The sequence below is a fragment of the Pygocentrus nattereri genome, chromosome 11 (assembly GCF_015220715.1).
Source record: "Pygocentrus nattereri isolate fPygNat1 chromosome 11, fPygNat1.pri, whole genome shotgun sequence".
Classification (NCBI taxonomy): domain Eukaryota; kingdom Metazoa; phylum Chordata; class Actinopteri; order Characiformes; family Serrasalmidae; genus Pygocentrus; species Pygocentrus nattereri.
In genome coordinates this window covers 5,657,814-5,681,863 of record NC_051221.1, presented here as the reverse complement: position 1 = coordinate 5,681,863, position 24,050 = coordinate 5,657,814, and the positions used below count along the sequence as shown (strand labels likewise).

The 24,050-nt window shown below is 42.1% G+C and overlaps 1 protein-coding gene and 1 long non-coding RNA gene across 3 annotated transcripts; both read right to left on the bottom strand.

The window, feature by feature from the left end:
• Positions 1–204: 204 nt before the first annotated feature.
• Positions 205–15,898, bottom strand: LOC108415928. Of its 2 annotated transcripts, XM_037542581.1 has the most exons (10): positions 15,785–15,898; positions 9,818–10,102; positions 6,408–6,434; positions 5,383–5,409; positions 4,260–4,346; positions 4,076–4,144; positions 1,159–1,227; positions 889–953; positions 588–644; positions 265–321 (listed from the first exon to the last, which is right to left on the bottom strand). In XM_037542581.1, exons 1-9 carry the CDS (start codon positions 15,843–15,845, stop codon positions 600–602), a joined length of 735 nt encoding a protein of 244 aa, XP_037398478.1. In that variant the 5' UTR covers positions 15,846–15,898; the 3' UTR covers positions 265–321; positions 588–599. The 2 variants fall into 2 exon arrangements, with proteins under 2 accessions (XP_037398477.1, XP_037398478.1); XM_037542580.1 differs by having other exon boundaries at positions 205–644.
• A 4,022-nt stretch (positions 15,899–19,920) lies between these two features.
• LOC108416472 lies at positions 19,921–24,005 on the bottom strand. The gene is made up of 3 exons (XR_005130921.1): positions 23,936–24,005; positions 20,511–20,598; positions 19,921–20,373 (listed from the first exon to the last, which is right to left on the bottom strand). It is a non-coding gene; the product is annotated as an uncharacterized LOC108416472 (long non-coding RNA).
• Positions 24,006–24,050: the final 45 nt, after the last annotated feature.

Below are 24,050 nucleotides of genomic sequence, written 5' to 3'. Positions count from 1 at the left end.
GGAAGCAGGAGCTTCATAAAATGGGTTTTCATGGCATTCCCACAGTTTGGGGAAGACCCGTTCCAGTTCCAGCATGACTCAGTGCCTGTGCACAAAGCAGATCCATAAACACATGGTTTGATGAGTTTGGTGGGGAGGAACTCCAGTGGCCCTCACCGAGGCCTGACCTCAACCCCACTGAACACTTTTGGGATGAACTGGAACGTTGATTGTCAGCCAGAACATCAGTGTCTGACCTCACAAATGCTCTTTTGACTGAATGGGCACAAATTCCCAGATACACACCATTCTCTTGTGGAAAGCTTCCCAGAAGAACGACGGCTGTTATAGATACAAACATAGGTCAACTCCATGAAGAAAGGGTTGGCCAACAGGCTCATACAGGTGTGACGGTCAGCTGTCCACATACTTTTGGCCATATAGTGTGTATAGTGAATATACTAGTGGGAGTGGTCTTTAAACATTAAGGGTAATATCAATGTTATATTATGATTCATAGCTTCTTTGGTGAATAAATATGTTTTGTGCTATCTTCTTAACTTCTGACCTGATATAATGTCACATCCTAGGCATCTCCAACCACTCACCAGAGCTAGGCCTTACAGAGGCCGGGGAAGCTGGATGCTGGAATAGAGCGGCTCACTCTGAGGGATGAGACAAAAATCTACTGTAACTACAGTGACATCACTGAAGTTTAGACCGTAAACTGGGCTTTATATACGCCCACTGACGTATCAGAGGTCTGAGAACATCATGAAGACAGAAAGAGAACAGAAAGAGCAGAACTCTTACACAGTCAGAGGTTCATTAGTTTGCTGTTATTTGTCATTAATACAGTAGATAAGAAGTGATGATGTATGAAAGTGAGCCGTGTTGTAGGTTATTTACCGGGTTGTTCTCAGTGGACTGAGCTTGTGGTTTTAAAGGGGAAGCTGCACTTTGGTTCTTCAAGCCTGATAAACAAAGAACAAGTATGATGGTATAAAGCATGTAGACATGCAGACATGATGTTAAAGTACAGCCCTGGACATTGTGGTCAGGAACCAGTCTGAGATGTTTAGCTGAGTGTTGCATGATCTTAAATAAAGAAGCTGAAGCAGAAGATTTTAATCAGCGCTGTAGCTTCAGATAAACAACAGAAACGTCTGAAAACTTTACCCAGTTTTATGACCTCCGGATCACCTGCCAGCACATAAATGGCTTCATATTCCTTTGGAGGAGAAGATGCTGTGAAAGAGAAGAGAAATCCAGTTTATAATCAAAACCACGTTTGTACATAGACTGCCTGTAAAAAGTCTACGGACACCTTGCTGTGTTTTGAGTAGTATTTGTACTCAGATTGGTCTTGATCTGAATAGTATTTGTACTCAGATTGGTCTTGATCTGAATAGTATTTGTACTCAGATTAGGCTTGATCTGAATAGTGTTTGTACTCAGATTGGTCTTGACCTGAATAGTATTTGTACTCAGATTGGTCTTGATCTGAATAGTGTTTGTACTCAGATTGGTCTTGATCTGAATAGTGTTTGTACTCAGATTGGTCTTGATCTGAATAGCATTTGTACTCAGATTGGTCTTGACCTGAATAGCATTTGTACTCAGATTGGTCTTGATCTGAATAGTATTTGTACTCAGATTGGTCTTGATCTGAATAGTGTTTGTACTCAGATTGGTCTTGATCTGAATAGTGTTTGTACTCAGATTGGTCTTGATCTGAATAGTGTTTGTACTCAGATTGGTCTTGATCTGAATAGTATTTGTACTCAGATTGGTCTTGATCTGAATATTATTTGTACTCAGATTGGTCTTGATCTGAATAGTATTTGTACTCAGATTGGTCTTGATCTGAATAGCGTTTGTACTCAGATTGGTCTTGATCTGAATAGCGTTTGTACTCAGATTGGTCTTGATCTGAATAGTATTTGTACTCAGATTGGTCTTGATCTGAATAGTGTTTGTACTCAGATTGGTCTTGATCTGAATAGTGTTTGTACTCAGATTGGTCTTGATCTGAATAGTGTTTGTACTCAGATTGGTCTTGATCTGAATAGTGTTTGTACTCAGATTGGTCTTGATCTGAATAGCATTTGTACTCAGATTGGTCTTGACCTGAATAGTGTTTGTACTCAGATTGGTCTTGACCTGAATAGTGTTTGTACTCAGATTGGTCTTGATCTGAATAGTGTTTGTACTCAGATTGGTCTTGATCTGAATAGTGTTTGTACTCAGATTGGTCTTGACCTGAATAGTATTTGTACTCAGATTGGTCTTGATCTGAATAGTGTTTGTACTCAGATTGGTCTTGATCTGAATAGCATTTGTACTCAGATTGGTCTTGACCTGAATAGTATTTGTACTCAGATTAGGCTTGATCTGAATAGTGTTTGTACTCAGATTGGTCTTGACCTGAATAGTATTTGTACTCAGATTGGTCTTGATCTGAATAGTGTTTGTACTCAGATTGGTCTTGATCTGAATAGCATTTGTACTCAGATTGGTCTTGATCTGAATAGTGTTTGTACTCAGATTGGTCTTGATCTGAATAGCGTTTGTACTCAGATTGGTCTTGATCTGAATAGTGTTTGTACTCAGATTGGTCTTGATCTGAATAGCGTTTGTACTCAGATTGGTCTTGACCTGAATAGTATTTGTACTCAGATTAGGCTTGATCTGAATAGTGTTTGTACTCAGATTGGTCTTGACCTGAATAGTATTTGTACTCAGATTGGTCTTGACCTGAATAGTATTTGTACTCAGATTGGTCTTGATCTGAATAGTGTTTGTACTCAGATTGGTCTTGATCTGAATAGCATTTGTACTCAGATTGGTCTTGATCTGAATAGTGTTTGTACTCAGATTGGTCTTGATCTGAATAGCGTTTGTACTCAGATTGGTCTTGATCTGAATAGTGTTTGTACTCAGATTGGTCTTGATCTGAATAGCGTTTGTACTCAGATTGGTCTTGACCTGAATAGTATTTGTACTCAGATTAGGCTTGATCTGAATAGTGTTTGTACTCAGATTGGTCTTGACCTGAATAGTATTTGTACTCAGATTGGTCTTGATCTGAATAGTATTTGTACTCAGATTGGTCTTGATCTGAATAGTGTTTGTACTCAGATTGGTCTTGATCTGAATAGTGTTTGTACTCAGATTGGTCTTGATCTGAATAGTATTTGTACTCAGATTGGTCTTGATCTGAATAGTGTTTGTACTCAGATTGGTCTTGATCTGAATAGCATTTGTACTCAGATTGGTCTTGACCTGAATAGTATTTGTACTCAGATTGGTCTTGATCTGAATAGTATTTGTACTCAGATTGGTCTTGATCTGAATAGTGTTTGTACTCAGATTGGTCTTGATCTGAATAGTATTTGTACTCAGATTGGTCTTGATCTGAATAGTATTTGTACTCAGATTGGTCTTGATCTGAATAGCATTTGTACTCAGATTGGGCTTGATCTGAATAGTATTTGTACTCAGATTGGGCTTGATCTGAACAGTATTTGTACTCAGATTGGTCTTGATCTGAACAGTATTTGTACTCAGATTGGTCTTGATCTGAATAGTGTTTGGACTCAGATTGGTCTTGATCTGAATAGCATTTGTACTCAGATTGGTCTTGATCTGAATAGTGTTTGGACTCAGATTGGTCTTGATCTGAATAGTGTTTGGACTCAGATTGGTCTTGAATGAAATAATATCTGCACTTAGACTTTTGTTTGTCATGAAATTTGAATTGATTTGATCTCAGCTAGGCATATGGTTGGAGTAGATGGAGGTTGTTTTGACTACAACACTATTAAAAGCAGATAATGAAACCTTTTGCCCCCCCAAAGGTGGTTTAAACACCTAAATGGTTTATGTGCTGATGAACAGAACAAGGAGATAAAGTGGATGGCCCTTTCTTTCATCCCCCACATAGCACTGTCAGTAAACGTTGCAGAAATGTTTTTCTTTCAGCTTGAAGAAAACATGCTCATCTGTTTTAAAAGGTAGATCTCCTCAGATATTTAACAGGTCTTGTATACCAGCTAAAGTGTTTGACTGCATGAGTTACACTGTTAAGGCTCACCAGGCTGTGTGGTTGCTGCCTCATCATTTACGATTTCATAGACATTATCAGTCTTGGTGGCTCTGGCAGCTGAGAACAGTAAGACAGACAGTTCAGTACAGGATGATGTATTGAATGAAAGCGATTGCTGCTATGTTGAACGTGTTGGAATGTAGCCTGTCATTTGATAAAGATGGTCACTCACCTTTCCTTTTGAAACAGCATCTCTGTACGAACAGAGCCAACATTATCAGCAGCACTCCGACCAGCACAGCAATAGCGCTAAAGAAACCTACAGTCACAAAAGACGTGGTCTGAATTTCTTGATCTCGAATATACGATCTAAAAACGAGAGATTCTGTGCTGTGCAGATTTGAGGATTTTCCGCATGCTCTAGTGCTGTTGTGATAGGGATGTGCTTACATAGGGTAACTACATTGCCAACCCTACCTAACAATATTTCACTAGATTATTCATATCAGCTAGAGTTTCGAAAACGTTTCAACATTTTAATGCCACGTTAATGATTTCAAAATATCTTAGACAAAATTTGGGGTTCTATATTGAGGCCACAAAAGTTCTTTCATTTCAATACTTGTTAAATGTTTATCTAGCTTTTTTAGGCTTTAATACTAGGATATATCACTAATTCAGGCTTTTTTTAAAATTTCCACTTCTCACAGGTGTTTAAAAGTGGACCTTCAATCAGTTATATTGTACACGATTAGCTAACAACTGTTTGTCTATAATTTTATTGGGTTTTTAATACAAGGTGACTAAAGTGTTCTTTTATTCTTATACTTTACGGGCTCTGGTGATTGGTTATAAACATTCAGTTTAATCATTAGTTTGTCCTTCACGGTTTTCCAAATTTGCTTCATGTTAACATGTGGGTAAAATTCAGGGTTCTTGAATGAATCTAATTTTCAATGCCTTTAAAAAACTTTGAGTAAACCCACTTTGTATCTTGTTGCACCTTTTTTGCCCTTCAGAAAAAAATTTAAATATTCTGCATGGTGCAGAAATGAGTAGTCTACTAGTAAACATCTATAGTCACGCAGCCTTTAGCTCTCACTGATTATTTGGCTCATGACTGGACGAAGGTGAAGTTTTTGTTCTTATTGATCTAATGACAAACGACAAAAATGAAGATGCAAAGTTTTGTTCTGTGAGCGACGTTGGGGATATTGCTCAGTCATTAGTTTAGCAGCAGTTTAGCCTCAGTTTAATACAATTTCGGCTAAACTGGTCACCTCAGGGCTTAAACAGAAAGGGTGAGGTGACGGCAGCGGCTCTGAGGGGAGCGTGTTCTGTAATTGCACTGTTACCTGTTGTTGTAGGTGAAGCTGTGCTGGCTGGAGGAGAAAAGCAAAACCATATATTAGAGAATATGTATTTAAAAACATCTGAAAGTTTCATATTAAGACACGTTGATTGTTACTTATGCTTCATGTTTCATATCCATTTGTTATTAATTATTATTATAAAGTGGCCTTTGTTTGTTTTTTCCCACAATGGGGAAATTTTACCTGTGGACGCCACCCAAAAGACCCACTACACCCGCAGAGCTCAGCATCAACATGAAGCCACGAATGCACTGCTGCACTGACCTGACCTTCTGCCTCTTAATGAGCCACTTTGCTTACCTCACCAACAGGCTGTGAATCAACCCAGAGAGGGCAGCAACATCGCTTTCTCTCCTGTTGATCTCCACAGTCAACTGGTACGAGCTCCACATCCCACAGTTTCCCTTTTAAGTCAATATCTCTAGTTTCTCTAAACAATACAGTCTGGAAAGCCTGATCAAGACTGTAGTCATTAACGCTTCCTCTAGTTAAGTACGGTACCTCAGGGTGTGTTTAATTCAATCAATATGGCATTTAATTAAAACACAAAGCACCTTTACAGAAGGTTTATGGGCCTAGGTAAGATAATCTTGCCTTAAGCCTCTATAAAACTGTCTTTAGCAGGTGTGAGGTAAACTCCAGTTAAACCTGAGATACAGTGACATCTTTCAGATGAGCCAGCAAGTCAACACTTAACCTGGGTTAAGCTCCACACCACAGCTAAGCTAAAGTCAGAGCAATTGTCCCAACTTATCTAGGTTTATATTCAGGAAATCAGTCACTCAGGGGAGGATATATACCATATACCTGCTTATCTGCATGACACTAATGCTTTAGTACTCTTTACAGAAGAAAACTCACACCATCTAACACAGATGTAGGATTTGTGTTTTAGAAATAGAAAATAGAAGAAAACTAGTAGAAACTGTTCTACTTGGTTACTTAAGCACACAATCAGGTGACGGCAGCGGCTCTGAGGGGAGCGTGTTCTGTAATTGCACTGTTACCTGTTGTTGTAGGTGAAGCTGTGCTGGCTGGAGGAGAAAAGCAAAACCATATATTAGAGAATATGTATTTAAAAACATCTGAAAGTTTCCTGAAAGGCCAATCACCGCTAAAGTTCTCCTGAATACTGATGATGTTCACCTGTATGTATGTATCACATGACCTGCCTAGATGGTATTTTAGCCTGCTTTGCTTTTCCCTGCTTGGATATGATTGCCTTCGGTGTATTGTGGTTTACTTTGGAACTGACCCAGAAGAGGGGCAAGAGGAAGCGATGGCTGTTCCTGGCCAATGTCCGCTCAATGGACAACAAGTTGGACCTTCTGTGACTGAGGACGAGTGTTTCCAGAGAGATGAGGAACTGTTCTGTACTTTGTCTTACGGAAACATGGCTAAATAACAGCATGCTAGACTCAGCCTTCCAGATCGCCAGCTGGCTGCTCTTCCGTGTGGACCGCAACCAGCTATCGGGGAAAGCCCATGGGGGTGGCTTATGTATGCGTGTATGTAAACAAAGGTTGGTGCACAAACTGTGTCATTTTTAACCACGTAGATCTGGCAAACACTCTGCCAAAGTTTTATCAGCACGTCACCATAACAACAGGGGAAATAACACACTGGACCATGTATTTACAAAAATACGAGACGCATACAGAGTCGTGCCCCACCCCCACCTTAGCCTCTCCAATCACATCTCCATCATGCTGGTTCCTGCCTATCATCCCCCGCTGAGACGCTCCTGACCCACACAGAAGACCATTACTGTGTGGTCCAGTGATGGTGACTCTGTGCTGCAGGACTGCTTCGAGTGCACAGACTGGCAGGTGTTCAGGGCTGCTGCTGTGCAGGATGGGGAGCTGGATCTAGAGGATTATACATCTGCTGTCCTCGGATACATCAGCAAGTGTGCTGAGGATGTCACCACCACCAGGACTGTGACGTGCTACCCGAACCAGATACCCTGGCTGAATGCAGAGGTCCGATCTCCTCTGAAAGTCAGCGATGCTGCCTTCAGGTCTGAAGGTGAGCACGACGGCAGGCGTGAGCTGATGGCAGGCGTAAAGAAGGCCAAAGCTGCATACGCTCAGAAGATCCAGGGTCATTTTTCTTCCCAGGGTCCACAGAGCATGTGGAAGGGCATCAATTGCATCACAGACTACAACACCATAGATGCACAGTGCACTAGGGACCTCTCACTGCCCGACGCTCTCAATAAGCTCTATGCCCGCTTTGAGGGCCCAAACACACCCCCCAGCACCTGACTCACTCCACCACCTGGAGAAAAGCCCCTCAGTGTGACCCAAACTGGGGTGAGGAGGATCCTTAAGAAGATTAATCCCCGCAAAGCTGCTGGCCCAGATAACATTCTGGGGCGTGTGCTCAAGTGCTGTGCAGACCAACTCTCTGAGGTGCTGACAGACATCTTCAACTCCTCTTTAACCCAGGCAGTTGTCCCCACCTGCCTGAAGACCGCCACCATCATCCCAGTCCCTAAGAGCTCCACAGTAGTCCAACATTGACGTCACTGGGGATCCACACCAGTACGCGTATCGGAAATCTCTTCTGTGGTCCACGCTGCCCTCACCCACCTGGAGAGTAAGGATTCTTAACTGCATATGCTCTTTGTGGATTTCACATCTGCCTTTAACACCATGATGCCCCAAACCCTGGCTTACAAACTCCATACACTTGGACTGAGCACCTCTCTCTGTAATTGGGTCCTGGACTTCTTGACTAACAGGCCTGTGAGGATTCACAACATCTCCTCTCCACCATCATCCTCAGTACCGGCTCCCCTCGGGGCTCTACACTACTCACTTATGACTCTGCTCAGCCGTCCATCCAGGCTGTCACATTGTAAAGTGTGCAGACTATATGGCAGTGGTTGGATGCATCACAAATAGTGATGAGTCTGGCTATAGGCAGGAGGTGGAACACCTGGAGAGTTGGTGCAGTGAGAACAATCTATGCATCAACATGAAGAAGACAAAGGAGATGATTGTGGATTTCAGAAGGGGCAAACAACATTGCCAACATTGCTCCAGCATCACTGTGTGGCACGGAAGCTGCTCTGTGGCGGAGAGGAAAGCTCTGCGGAGGGTTGTGAAGGCTGCACAGAGGATTGTTGGAGTCAGCCTTCCTACCACCATTGACATTTATACCTCCAGATGCAGGAAAAGGGCCACTGGCATCATGAAGGACCCCACCCATCCAGTATATACACTGTTTTGTCCCGCTCCCCTCAGGTAGGAGGTTGCGGAGCATTAAGAGTAAAACAACCAGACTGAGGAACGGCTTCTTCCCTGAAGCTGGAAGACACTTAAACTCCAATTAGACAATCACTGCAATGGCACTTCATGTCCACTTATTTATCTCTGCTGCTGTACTGAACCAGTGCCTCCACTATATCACCTCTACACTATATCACCCCTACACTATATCACCCCTCTACTATATCACCCCTACATATGTCATCTTATCTTAGGTAAGCAGCTCTCATTCAGCAGCTGACAGTGCAGACTTTTCATACTATCTTTATCTTTTATGTAATAATTAATTATTCATTATTAAAAAAAGTCAGATTTTCAGTTTTATTAAATTCACTGGTTAATGTTGTTTAATATATACCCTCACTAAACTATCACTGGGGCAGTACCTTTAAGGGTGCATCTTCAGGATCTTTAGATAGGGAACACAGCTCCATCAAATTCTGTTACAGTCATATTTTTAATTCTACTCTCTCAGAAATAAAGGTACTAAACGGTCACTGGGGTGGGACCCTCAAGGCTCCATCTCAGTCCCTTTAGTCAGGGAACATAACTGAACCATAATCCACTGAAATGATCTGTTCTAAGCTGTACTGACTCCATACCCCCTGCCTCGCCTCCAGGCTTTTACTCTACTGCTCTGTTTTAAAACATTCGGTTATGAAAAGGAACAAATACCAACTTTTCACCTGGAGGAACTGATTTAAGGCTCACAAACAGACGTTAGAACCCCTGTAGAACCTTTGAGGGAACATTTACACTGTTTGTAACTTGATGTACCTCCACTGTACCTTTATTACTAACAGTGGATTCACGTCATGTACCCTGTGTTTTTAATCATTATTATTTATTTATTTATTTATTTTACAACAGTCTTCATTTCCATAATTACAGTATATGATGTAATTATTTTTCTTCCACTCATCCACTCAGTGATCAAAACACAAGCATGTTCCAGAACGACAGCTGTGTCTGAGATCTTCTGGTCCCAAAACAAAACAGATGTTACGTTAAAACAAAACCAGTTACGTTTAACATTTCTTACATTATTTTATGCTACAATCACCCACACGGGGTTCTACAAATTACTGATTAGAAGGCCGTCAGTGTGATTTGTGTATAACACAGTTATAAATGTGACTCACCTGCTGGTGGAGCAGGATTCACAGTCAGATTCACTGCAGGAGCAGCGTTACAGTAATAAATCCCAGAGTCAGAGAGAGAAAGGCTCCTTATCACCAGTGATAAATCAGTTAATACACTGTATCTGTTTTCTGGATCAGGCCTGAGTCTCTGGGTGATTTCTCCATCTTTAGCTGTGAGGATGGTAGATCTTCTTTCATCAGTGCCTTTTTCCCAGGTCACGTTACCCTCATTTCCACAGGCCAGGATGACGAATCTCCCCTCTGTTTCACTCCGACTGAATATTCCTGTCAAAACAAACATGAGCAGAATTAAAATATGATCATCTCAGAAACAGGAATAAATCAGCTATTAGAATAAACCTGCAGGTCACACATTACACTCTGTATATTTACACTGCAGTCTACAACACTGCCTTCTGTTCTGGACTAAACGCAGAAATTTCTTAAGAAAACGTATCATTTGCAAATAAAAGATAGATTTTGTTAAGAAGACTTGATTTACTTTGATTTTCCAGAGCATCCCAACTTCATAAGCCCTCAAGGTGTGCTAGTCAAAATCTGATGATGGCAGTGTGAATGTAATTTAATGTAAACTATAAAAATAATTGAATAAAATTTGTTTGAATAAGAATTTTTAGGGCATATGATAATAGAGTGTCGCACTACTCATTAGTGAGTCACTGAAAGTTTGGGCCTGCATTTTGTTGAAATGCGCACCAGTGGTTGGATGTAAGGCTACCAAACGCTGCAGTGTGGCATCCTGTAGCAGAGCACAGCTATACTAGAACACATCGCACTGAAAGCGCCAATAAACATCAAGTTGAAGATCATTTTGCAACACTTTCCATGAATACCATGTGTATGAGCTTCTATAAACACATTCACAACATGCTATAATGCACAAATAAGGTGTTATAAACATGGTTATAAATATTTATAAAATTGAATTACGTTTTAGAGCCATATTTATTAAGCATGGCAAACTGTTAGCATGATACTTCATGAGTGTTCATAACATGTTATATTGTCAGTGCCAAAGGAGACAGTGCCAGCTTGCAGAGCGCATTATTACTAACAAACCTGTCTATTCATAAACACTCACAGCATTTATTTATCATTAGGGTGTAGATTGGTATGTGTTATTACAGACCCATAGAACTTATAAGAGCTTGTAAGTGAGAGATATAAGTTTATTCACTTACATGGCATTTCCATTATATCTCAGCTCAGGGCTGGTCCTTCAGGTATTACTTCTGTTTAACTTCTGTTTCCTTAAAATGCTCAAATTCTAAGGACTATGCAGTAACTAATAATATAATAAAATGAGTTATTATGAGGTCATAGATGTGAGTAACTATGTGTGAGTAACTATATCACCCACACTTCTTTAGAGTAACTGAGCTTAAAGAGTCAGACATTCATACATTTAGCTTTACAGGATGAATTTATTTGTCACTGTGGGTACAGATTGTCACTGAGAGACATGATATTATAACCCTATTATAAGAGCTTGTTGTTGTATTTGTCAGCTGTACGTAAAGTGAAACCTATGTTTATTTACTCCATGGCATTTCCAGTATTTTATTCCTCATCCATTAGACTGTTAGGGCTGGGCCCCATGTGGGAATATCCGTTACAGAATGATGTGGGTTTTTAATGCAGTGCCACCTGAGGGATCGAAGGTCACGGGCATTCAATGTTGGTTTTCTGTCTTGCCGCTTACTTGCAGAGATTTCTCCAGATTCTCTGAATCTTTTGATGATATTATGGACTGTAGATGATGAAATCCCTAAATTCCCTGCAGTTGCACGTTGAGAAACGTTGTTCTTAAACTGTTGGACTATTTGCTCATGCAGTTGTTCACAAAGTGGTGAACCTCGCCCGTCCTTGCTTGTGAACGACTGAGCCTTTCAGGGATGCTCCCTTTATACCCAATCATGACACTCACCTGTTTCCAATTAACCTGCTCACCTGTGGAATGTTCCAAACAGGTGTTTTTTGAGCATTCCTCAACTTTCCCAGTCTTTTGTTGCCCCTGTCCCAACTTCTTTGGAAGGTGTTACAGGCATCAAATTCAAAATGAATGAATATTTGTAAAAAACAATAAAGTTTATCCGTTTGATCTTTGTAGTGTATTCAATTGAATATAGATTGAAAAGGATTTGCAAATCATCGTATTCTGTTTTAATTTTTTCTGTTTCCGCAACTTCCTCCAGCTCATTCCCGGGGACCCCAAGCCGCTCCCAGGCCAACTTGGAGACCCTCCAGCGGGTCCTAGGACGACCCCGGGGTCTTGTCCCGGTAGGCCGTGCCTGATACACCCCCACCGGGAGGCGTCCAGGGGGCATCCGGATTTCTCTCTCTCTCTCTCTAGGTGGAGTGAGCTGTCAATCATCATCATTGTCATCATTGTTTTGCATTAACATCACCCTTCACTGGAATTAAGGGGCCCAACCCCGAAAAACAGCCACAGACCATTATCCCTCCTCCACCAAACTTTACTGTTGGCACTATGCATTGCGGTAGGTAGCGTTGTTCTGGCATTCACCAGACCCAGACTCAGCCATCAGACTGCAATATAGTGAAGTGTGATTAATCACTCCAAAGAACCTGTTTCCACAGCTCTGGTGGCAGCAAGACTCCACTCCAGTTGCCACTGTGCATTTTGATCTTAGGCTTGTTTGCAGCTGCCCAGCCATGGAAACCCATTTGAAGAAGCTTCCAGTGGACAGTTCTTGTGCTGGTGTTGTGTCAAGGCATTTTGAAACCCTTTAGTGAGTCAAGCAACACAGCAGAGGCCATTCTTAAGCCCAACGGTGATTCAGCACTCAGCGGCCGCAGTCTGAGTTTGTGTGGTCTGTCTCTACGTGACTGAGCTGTTGTTGCTCTGACACACTTTTATTTCACAATAATAGCACTTAGAGTTGACCAGAGGATTTAGTAGAGTGAAAATTTCACAAACAGAGAGGACCACTGAGCTCTTCCGTATGACCCATTCTACCGCCAGTGATTGCCTATCGAGATTGCAAGGCTATGCCATTGATTTTAGCACTGGGCGGGGAAGATGCAGTAATTAGGAGGGGTGTCCACATATTTCTAAATATTATAATCATATTAAATATGTGTCCCAATAATTATGTTTAAAAAACGTAATGTATTAAAATTTGTTAAGCTGCCAGTGAGCAGTGATGGGTGAAAGTGGAGTTGGTTGGGGGGGGGGGGCCCTGCTATAAAAACTACCCACACCTTTTCACAAAGACGGCTGAGCTGAGATGAAATGATCAGCTGCAGTTTCTTCATGTCCAACAATTTGGTACAACTGATACAGTAAAAAAAATGCATTTAAACAAAGGAAAAAGACTTTTATGAAGATTGACCTGTCTGCTAACCTACTACAAGGATGAAAATCCAATTTCTTTCATGTAAATATGTTCCATCAGCAATGCAACTGAGGGACCTTTCAAAGCAGCACTGCCTCTTTTGGCTACTGTGAAAAGGGGCTAAACAGTGAAGGAAGACCGATTGCCTCAGCTGACTGGGGTTCATCTGCTTCATCTGCTTCTTGACAGTCATCATCAGTGGAGTTCAGTGGAGAACAGCAGGGGACACCAGGAGGAGCAGTAAAGCTCTCATCCGCTAAACAGACTTTCTCAGGCTAAATATCTGAACGGCCTCATTTCTGAACAGAGCTGAACTGTCTGCTTCCCAGAATAGCTGTTACGTCAGTCTGTCTTTCATCATAGAGCTGAATAGAAACGTGTCACTGTCTGAGCGCAGCAGCAGGACGCTTTAGTTGTGGTCACTGGGTGGTTTAAACCGCTCCCTTTTCATTTTGTCTAGCTAGTGTCGGCAACCTACTGCTGTACCTGAGGACGTCTACCACCCAACACCTCCGGCTCTTCCACCTGTGTAAAAGATTCGGTAGACAACCTACTGAATTAGTTCAAACTTGAGGCCTTGCAGCAGAAACACTATTTAAAACACAAGGAAAGTTTCAGATTTTTACAGAGGCGGCGAGAGAGTGAGATATTTACACAAATGATCAACTATTTAAAGTCAAGGCATTAATAGAGATAGCAATAAAAAGCTAAATATGCCAAATCATTATTTTTAAGGTACCTTCTATTGGGAGGTGTCTGTCCCAAACCCTAACCTCTAAATGGACACTTCTGTTACGGGTAAACCTACATTTTGTTTCGTTTTGTGTTCGTGCCTCAGGACTTCACAGGTACCTGCTCTGGAACCAGTCATGTGAGGAGAACCAATCAGAGGCCTGGCTGGTGCAGTTGGGGGAGGAGCCTATGTTTTAAAAGAGGCCTTCAAGATGGCAGAAGATATCGAGGACTGATCCCGTGTGCTGTTTTAGTTGTTTAATCTCTTGTGCTGGGATGTGCTTTTGTTTTAGCTGTTTTATTGGTGCTTCTTTTAACTTAGTTTGCTAGACTTTGTCTCTTGTGTTGGGGAAGTGCTTTAGTTGGTATGCTACCTGCATACTTCTAACTTTGCTTCACATGAGATCACCTGGGGTGTCAAACGGGTAAAAGGGGCGCGCCTATACATTCGCACCACTTAGAGGTCTACTCTGTCTAGCTCCCTGGGTCAAGGGCACTGCCATATGTACTTTTAGTGACCGGCTAGGCAGATGTAGAGTAGTTGGTTTTGTTTCCTTTTTTAGATGAACTAAATACTAGGCTAAAACTAGGCTGGTGTGGTTCAGTTTAGTTTGTTCTTTTCTTTGGTGCCGTCCAGTTTGATTCTTCCAGTGTGGTGCTGGTTATCACAGCACTCTGGTTTTATTGAGGTTTGCTTTGATAAAATGGCTTTAAAAGCTCTATATTGGTCTGTTCCTCAAGCTTCCAATCCGTTCCCACCAGTTCAGTATTTTAATGCCACGTTACTGATCCCACGGCACCCGAGACAAAACGTGGGGTCGTAACACCCCACTATCATCAGGAGATCATGAGTTCGATCCCTGGTGATGCTATAGCTGTCCGTGGCAGGGAGTCCTAAAGAGCACAGTTGTCCTTGCTCTCTCTGGGTGGGTAGGATAGCCCCTGAACGCTGATGTTGCATGAGCAGCAGTTCGAAGAGAAGCGGTGGCTGGTTTCACAGGTCTCTGTGGCTGTGTTAGCCTTCACCCTTCTAGCGTTGGTGGCATCGTGTGATTGGGGGAGTCCTAACTAGTGGGTGGAACTGGAGACGACATAATTGGGGAAAAATAATAAAAAAAAAACCTTGAAAGAAAAAATTTAAGAACAGCAGTCCTGTGTTTTCACTACCGAGACACCCATTCTTTGGTGTTCTTGCATGGTCATGTTCTTACTCAGCATCTTCTTCCACTTCCCGAGTTCCAGTAGTCTCATCTATTAACTCAATCTATTAACGGCTAAAGAACAATTTAACAGGGTTTTGATTTTGGCACTGTTTGTGTTTTCTATGATCTCTAATTATTACTTCTTCTCAAATGTATAACTAGAGGAAAAACACACTCTAGAAACAGGATTTAGAGAAGGTTATGTCCTTTTATCCAGCAGATTACACTACTACAGTGGGCTGCTCAGTGGATCCCACCCAAAAAATAAAACATCCACAGCTACAGCACATTCAAAACGCACGGCTTAGCAAGGCAAAGAAAACTGAGTGTATTACTTCAGTATAAAGAGCCTCACATTGGCTCCCAGTTAGTTCCTCCTTCTCTTAACACCAGAATGTCTGATCTACTGGAAGAATACAAACCTAACAGGCCTGCCAGGTCGAGACTGGTAGGCTAGCAAAGTCTGGAAACTAGAACCGAGCACAGTGAGACAGCATTTAGCTCTTATGCTGCCCAAAGCTGGAACAAGCTGCCTGAGGGTCTCAGACATCCCTTGGTCTTGTTCAGGCACGGGGTAAATGTCTCAGTGAATTTGCAGGCCAGCCTGGTCTGATCATAATGAAAATGTCCACAGTGTGATCTGGTCTACTCACCAGTCTGAGCTGTTTGTATGGAGCTGTAGATCAGAAGACTCATTAAAAGGAGAAGCTTCATGGTCTGCTGTCTGTACGGAGTGCAGTAGTAGCTCTGTCTGGCTTTAGTTTTGATGAGAAACCGAAAAGGAACTGCCGTCTAGTCGCTGTCACGCTTTCACAGAACAATAAAAACCCAGTTCCTTCCTCCTCGAACAGTTTCCTCCTTTCACAGTTCACACACATGTCAGTACAGAAGTGTGAGTTTGAAATCTGAAACTCTGAAATAAACTCTTCACATTTTACTCCCTGTGCCGATGGTAGACGGCTCAGGTGTTTGCCCTCGCTGATAGATTCTAGGTTCTTGTGGTTTTTAGAACCAGAAATGCTCGGCCCCCTCTAACCAGTGCTTCCACTTCAAATTCGGCTTTCATGACAAACAGTTCCCCATTTCTTATGTCATCATTATGCTCAGTTTCTGTTCGTGTCCTTGAATAATGGCCACAAGTCCTGGGAGGACTGCCCACAACCTGGGACAGTATAGCTCCCATGCCACACTCCAAGGCATCCACCTCAACCACAAACAGAATGGCTGGGTCTGGACATTTAGGGCTAAACACAGGGCCAAACTATGCTTGCTTTGAAAGTTTTTAGAAAAGCCACTCTACTTTATCAGCTTCCACTTTCAAAGGACTCCAGGCACATCTTATATCCATATGCTGCATGAGGGATTGACCAAGGTGGACAACAGCAGTTGCTAAGCAGGATTGGACTGCCTTACACATTCAGGAACGATGTAGAGTTTAATGATCAGTTGTGGTACAATGGGCCCTTTCCATTGATGAAAAGAGTAGAAGGAGGCTGACCGAATGTGCAGACGAGCTCCAGTCTTTAATTGTCCACACATTTGGAAGATGGTTTTTGATAAAATGGCAAATAAGTACAGGTAAGTGCCTAATTATGTGGATAATTTGTGGATTTTTCCTAAATGAAAAGTAGCAAACTCTCTGCAGCAAACTTTTTCTGCAAATGTTAATATTATTGAGAGTGTAACATTGTAACGTGTGTTAAATGTTAATGGGAACTGTGAGTTGATGACAGTTACAGAGCATAACAAAGTCTCGGACTCTTCAAGCCTTGTGCTAACATTGAACAACCATGGGTTCCTCTCCAGCCTTGGGTTCACTACACGACTTTTAAGGTCTCAACAGATTATAAAACACTGCGCATCTCACACTGTACGACTGTTTCTTGCAGATTTTATTGGGCTCTGAAATACTGGAGATCATGCACCACTCTCCTGCTGCCCCGAACAGAACTGACCCGAACTGAACTCTAGGAGGTTCCTAGGAGATGCAAATAAACAAACGTGGAGCTGCTGCTGCTGTTTTCTCTGCTGTTATCACTGAGGCAGTAAAGAAGCAGCAGGTAAACATGTTTAAGAGGATCATGGATTTAAAAATGAGATGTTGGGATTTTTAGAGTTTTAAATGTACATAAACTCGATTGGGCCTTAAACTCAGCTCATTAAAAAGCTTCACTCCACACATGAGTGATTTTTTTTTTACCATTTTTCTTTGTTAATTTACTTTTTCACCATCTCAGTTTTCATTGGTTGTTGCAGGAATCTGTTCCGCTTGAGTTGTGTCCAAAAACAACAAACGTTTGATAAACTGAATGGTCTGAAACACGAGCAGGAGGCCAAAAATCTGAGTCTGCGCCCCTCAAACACAACTACATTCTCTCCAACTGTCGAATCCGACTGACCCAAAAAGCTAGCTAAGGGGAACTGTGAAGGTCAAGGCAAGATCTGGAAGACTAAGTAAACTCTCAGACAGAACTGCTCGTATTCTGCTCAGAAAGGCAAAGCAAAACCCCCACATGACAGCAAAGGACCTGTAGGAAGGATTCGTTGATACAGGAGCAGCAGAGACATTCTGCTGTGCAGTGTTACTGAATGAAAACAATCTGCATGGAAGGAAAGAAAAACAAAAACTAGATCAGCATTTGATGAAGAGAACATCTTGACAACTGTTAAACGTAGGGGTGGATCTCTTATGCTTTGGGGTTGAGTGGCAGTCCGTGACCCAGGAAACACTGCACAGGTAGACAGAAGAATGGATTCCACACCTTTTACTTCTTCAAAAAGCAAAAGAAGAATTAAAAGCCACAAAAAACATTTGCAAGGTGTGACATCTGCTAAAGGAGAGTTCTTACTAGGCCTGACTTGGTAGAGCAGCCAAACATTTGTACAATTACTGTTTTATTTATTTCTGCTATTTAATGTCATCAGATATAAAGTAACATTAACAAGTGGGAAAAAAAGATATATATATATATAATAAAATCACATAATTTCTGCAGATATTTGCTCAATTCCTTTTGCTTCAAAATGTCATTTGGCCAGGGTTGCCCAAACTTGCCCAAACTTTGCATGCAACTGTGTTTCTATATATGGTTTGGTAAACAGTTTTGCAGATCTCATCCTGAAAACTCCCACAAGGCCCTAGAAGAACTGGTTCATTGCACTGTATTTTTGCACATGGGCCGACAAAGGTCTTCATGGCCTGACATGATAGTCTGGGGAACATGCAGAGGGGGTAGTTCCCCGGACTATGTTCACTACTAAAGAAGGTGTTAACCACAAATAGAAACCCGTGTGGAGATTGGACACCCCAGCTTTAAGCAGTAGTGCACCCCTCACCCCAGCACCCCACCTCCAATGCAGTTAATCAGCCAAGATGGGTTTAGTACCTAAAGTACTTTCTTCTTTAATGTTATCATTCGGCAGGGCTGAAAGTAAAGGCCACAAGGCTAATGCAGCTAGCAAGTAAAGGAAGTGTATGGCCTCAAATTAACATGGTGTGATCTGCACGCTTAAAAAATCACACGTGCATCAGAGCGTGAAGTTGTTCATCTGTAATAGCCTTGATTTTGTGGTCTCTGAGGCTCTATAACCCACTTCCCCAGTTGACACAGAGCCACGTGTCTCAGAACAGCTCACATTAGACGTGATCTCATATGAATTCCTATGTTTTCTGGTTTATATTGAAGGAATGATCATGTACTGCAGTCTTATATAGTGTGTATGACCTCTGTGTGGACATCCTGGGGGCGGGGCATCCTGTCCTGTCATTTTGGCCTGTCCCTATATGGCCACTTCTGTTTTCTGTTGCTCTGTTATGTGTTGGCCATGGCTAATCTTGATATCAATCCACCTATTTAAACACGACTCCTACAGTGTTCAGTGGCTCAGCTTGTTGTCTGTCTGTGAATAAATGTGTGCATAAAGAAATAAAGTCTACTTCCAGACGCAAGGCGGATCTCCCTGATTTGATCCCTAGATTAATGAAGAAGGTTAAATCCAACGATATCTAAGACATTTAAGATTAGTCATTTCTGTGAAACTGAACAGGTGCAGGCAGTGATTAAAGCTATTCTTTTAACGTGTTCATCTTTTCCTCAGCTATAAATAAGGAGCATATTGTAAGGGCTCAGCCTGCGCCACCAGCCGCCAGCAGAGGGCGACGGTGTCGAGGCACCACAAGTTCAGGGAACTCCATTTCTCAGGAGCCCTTGGGTTGATTAGGCCCAACCTGGCACACCTGTGGACTCCTCTACTTAAGGCCGTGGCACACAGCAGCTCTTTGTCACACCTTTGTAGAGGGGTGACCGGTACGGTACTCAGCCCAGGTGGGTATTTGGACTGAAAGGAAAAGAGGAAAATTTGCCCCAAACTACTTAAAAGCCAAAAAGAATGCTTGAACAAGAAACGGCTTCAAGAACTACAAAAAGCCTTGTTCTACAAAGAGCAAGCAGGTGAAACATACAACTGTCCATCTAGCTTTCAGAACAAGGCCCACCAGAGCTGCTGCCCCAGCTCTGATATAACTGGTCTAGATATACGCTGTGATATGAACGGCTGAGCCAGTGGTTCCTTCTTTCTTGAGCACTGAACAGCAGAGGATTGTCTGCTTCTCTTCTGTTGAGCAAGCAAATATCTGGTGGTGTAGCAGCACCTCCCCCAGTTCATGCTCTGCTATCATAGCCAAACTGTGCAGGCAATGAAACTTTAAATATTGTGAATCTTGACACAAAATGGCATTATAATTAATAATAATCTTAATAATAAAGAATGAGGAAAAAAAACTGTCGAGTTAAATTAAAGATGTACATTTATTTGGGTGGCCAAATCCTCTACAAACCCTCTTAAAAAAGTTGTGAAATTCTACAGGTTCCTTGTATGACTAACTTTTCCAGCTGGTTCTACCGATAGTTGGCTGACGAGGTGAGTTGGGTTTGGCGCTTATACAGACAAATAACATCTGGTTTAAAATAATGAATTAAACCAGGTAAAAGAGTTGACCTTCTGAACGTTAATAGACGTGGCAGGAAACAGTTTTTTGCCCACTGATGAAGTCCTTTAAGTGTACTGTGTGTTATTTTACACAGCTCTGTAGCCTCTGCAATAAGTCTGAAAGTAACAACCAGACAGTCAACAGAACAATATAATACAACAGGAGGCCGTGATGCAGTAAAGGAGTGAGAGCAAAGTCCAGAGTTTATTCTGTTGGCTTCTGGGTTTTGGCCTGTAGCTGTTCAGCTTGTTCCTGATTTAGAAATAAAAAGAAATACTTAGTAAAACTCTTAAATTGTCAAAAATCACAGTATTTTAAACTCAGTAGTTAAAGAAGATAAAATATGTAAAATAAATCAGAAAACACTGTAGCCAGTTTTGTGTGTTTACCTGTGGTGGTGGTGGTGGTGGTGGTGGTGGTGGGGGGTGGGGGGTATACGGAGTTGTTATTTGGCCTCATACATGTTCTGCTGGGTGTCTGTTCAAAGCAGAGGAAAAGAGGAATTTTGACTTTAACTTCAGAGACACAGAAGCTTTCAAGCAGAAGTAAATACAGGAATATTTGAGCATCCATTAGACGTCATGAACACCTGGAGGAACAGAATAAAGGGCTTTGGCTGAGATCCTGGTGTCCTAGTTCTCACTCATGCTACATTGGGAAGTTTGAACAAGCTGAAACGACAAAATAACAACAAACGAGTATTTTTGAAAGCATTTTATTGATGAACAAGAGCTGTGGGTCTTTCAGTGGCCGAGTTAAACCAGAATGCCTTTATACTCGAGTAACGTAGGCTGGTACTTCAGACCACTTGAGCTAACTGGTAGAGGTCTGAGCAGGGCTTTTTATTTTCGTCCCGCTCCCACTTACGCATTCCCGTCAAGGCAAACTGGCCTTCAGTATCAGACGCTGTCTATTCCAAAATCCATAATACAGGGCCGTCATGGTCTCAGACTCGCTGAGTAACTTCATCAAACGCAGTTTATTCATCGTTTAAGCGCGGAGCAGGAATTGACCCACAGAGCGGTTATTTTTGGTGTTTTTGCTGGGCAGCTGTGGCCGTCGGACTGAGAAGGCTCGCCTCCCTGATGCCTGATTCACACGTGCCGTCTCAGCACTACAGCTGGAACGCGCTGACCTTTCATACAGTGTTTGAGCTGCAGGGCGGAGAGAAAGTTATACAGACATTCCTGTTTCCAGATGGACAAATGGTCACATTAGTCGCTTTGATCAATGAAAATAGCATCTCTAAATGTACATGGTGTGTTTGTTGGTCCCCGACAGCTTTCTGACTTGGGCAAAAGTTTTAGGCCCGATGGACCAACCAGGAAATCTGTTTAACTAGCATTTCATCACGGATTACATAACATTGAGTTTTTACGTTTTTCTACAGTCTTCGGTTTCATTTTCACGCGTGACACAAAAACGGCTCCGGGTCTGTTCTCTAAACACCGCGGCGTCTGGCACTCAAAGCGCTGACTAGTAAACCTGAGCGGTGAAATGAGAAGCGAGACTTTCAGCGAAGCAGTAGGTGTGATTATTGTTTCCTTGACTGGTCGCTGGAGAATGACTTTACGTGTGTTTTTAGTGATCGCTCTACTTTTTTTAGGCTGTTCATTAATATAAATGAATTCTATGTGTGCCTCCTCCCGCTCCCGCCCGAAGGGGTCTGATTCCCCGCCCACTCCTGCAAGCAACACTGAAAATTAGGCCCGTGCCGCAAGATATTGTGTTGGGTCCTGCGGGAATCCATGGTAGTGCAGACCTCTACTAACTGGTGCAGCAGTAGATGATTTTTCTTTTTTCTTTTCAATAAATAATGTGTCAACAAATGACTTGGTCAAGGTGACACTGAGGACAGAAACGTCTTCATTAGGGATGTGAAGGTGTATTTGACCATTAACCATTTGAGATGCCGGTGTGATTTGGCTATTTATTACATTCAGTCACAAAGACAAAGAAAATCTACCCGCCAACAGTTTAGTGTAACATCGGTTTTATGTTGTGAAAGTATTTGTGGGGAAATATGTTCAACACGGTGCTCTAAAACAGACAAATATGAAGAAAATGGGGTAGTAGAATAAACAGTGGTGTGAGAAGTCTCTAACATCTTACTTGGCACCTCATTACCCCACTTGTCTGACTGTTACCCCACTGATCCCTTTCTTTACCACTATACACCCTTTAGCTACTGCTGCACTCAGCACTTTAATGCTTAATGTAAGGGGTGGGTGTGTGTGTGTGTGTGTGTGTGTGTGTGTGTGTGTGTGTGTGAGATGGTAGGTTGTATTTGTATTTTATTGTTTTATTTTATTTATTTAATTTATTTTACATGTGAATCTCTGTCTGATCTTGTGCTCAAAAAACCAAAACCAAATTCCTTGTACATGTAAACAAACCTGGCCAGTAAAGCCTGATTCTGATCCTGAGTTGGGTGACGTCTACCTAATCAGCATTTGATGATCTCTACTGGGTGGATGGAGATCTGGACCACTGTGTTGTGGTTGAACTACTCTGGCGAGGAACCTTTTACAGCACAGTCCGAGAAAGTGTGCGCATTTATAAAGAGTTTCTCGGAGCTGCTCAGGATCAACCAATGGCTGCTTGGCATTCAGCCTCTGTGACCGAGCTTAAAAATATAAGCACGTCCTAATGAGTCACTTCAGCCAATTTCACACGCGAGGGCTATTTTAACCGGCAGCGTTCGAGCTTCATTCTCACGTCTTAAGCTATATTTTGAGTGTTCCTGGTAAACAGGATGTGAAACCCACGGCAACAACTTCTTAATTTCTGAATCATGTAGAGAAATAAACACGCCCAACTGAACCACTACTGTTGTGCTTTGCTCTGTGGCGTTTATGCAGTAGCTTTAATAATAGTAGAGTTATAATAGAGAGAATTATAATATAATAGAGTTTTTCATTCATTTCCCACACGTGTTGTGCTTTGCAGGTCCTGCAGCGTTGCGTCTGTGCAGTAGAGGCCAGGCCCCCGCAGGGTGGATCACAACTAAGCCAGAAACCTGCCTTTCTGAAATGTTTCACTCTAGTGGCTGAATTTCCATCAACAGATGAGCTTCTGTTCACACTGAGCTCTTCCACTACAGTCACAGGTAGCGATGCGTGTCTGAAAGGAGCTTCAGAGGAAACACTAATAGATCAATGTAATTAAAGCAGCTTCTGATCAAACTAACAGACGTAGCTTTACTGAGAACGGAGAATAAAGAACACACTGAAATATGGTGAGTGTGCTGCTGCCAGTCGTCCTGTAAAGCCTGAAAAGTCAGTTACCGGGACGCATTTGGCAGAAGATTTTCGGACCACGCTGTGTCTTTTCGCATTAAAGGTTCGACCTGACGTCTACAACATACGGCAATATGGTGAAGATATGATGGGTACAATAGTAGATCAATTCCTCTCACCCTCAGAAGACGTGTCCTTCACCAAGTTTAGACTGAATTGAGCTAAAATCCAGGATTTCCTAATCGTATTTCTCGATCGGAGTATGCTGCCATTTGAATGATCCCATAACTGTAGAAATCTGATTATGATAATCATTGGTTCCATATAAATGCACTCAGTTTATCAGAAGTCCTTCATATGTCATGATTATTGGTCAGACACTTCATGTTTTGTCCAAATTGACCTGTTGACATTGGTACACTAAGCTGCAGACCACGAAAAAAAAATGCTGAAAAAGCAAGTTCTGACGTCACCTGTAATTGTAGAGTTGGTTGTACAACAAATACAAAAGATTTATGCAAATCTGAGCATAAACCAGTAGATAGACTCCTAAGAAAGTACTACAGTGGGTTTACCTGTGATCTGGACCCCTGGAAAGGTTGCCAGGTAGTAGATGGGTTCCTTTGCTCTTTGTTGGTCACTTGCTAATAGAGAAATAGTACAAGGGGCAGACTAGTTAAAATACTGTGG

Coding starts and splice junctions, on each gene's coding strand:
- LOC108415928 (XM_037542580.1), bottom strand. CDS start 15,845: ATGAAGCTTCTCCTTTTAATGAGTCTTCTGATCTACAGCTCCATACAA. Junction 10,103..15,784: donor CATACAAACAGCTCAGACTG/GTGAGTAGACCA, acceptor TTGTTTTGACAG/GAATATTCAGTCGGAGTGAA. Junction 954..1,158: donor TCCGGAGGTCATAAAACTGG/GTAAAGTTTTCA, acceptor TTTGTTTATCAG/GCTTGAAGAACCAAAGTGCA.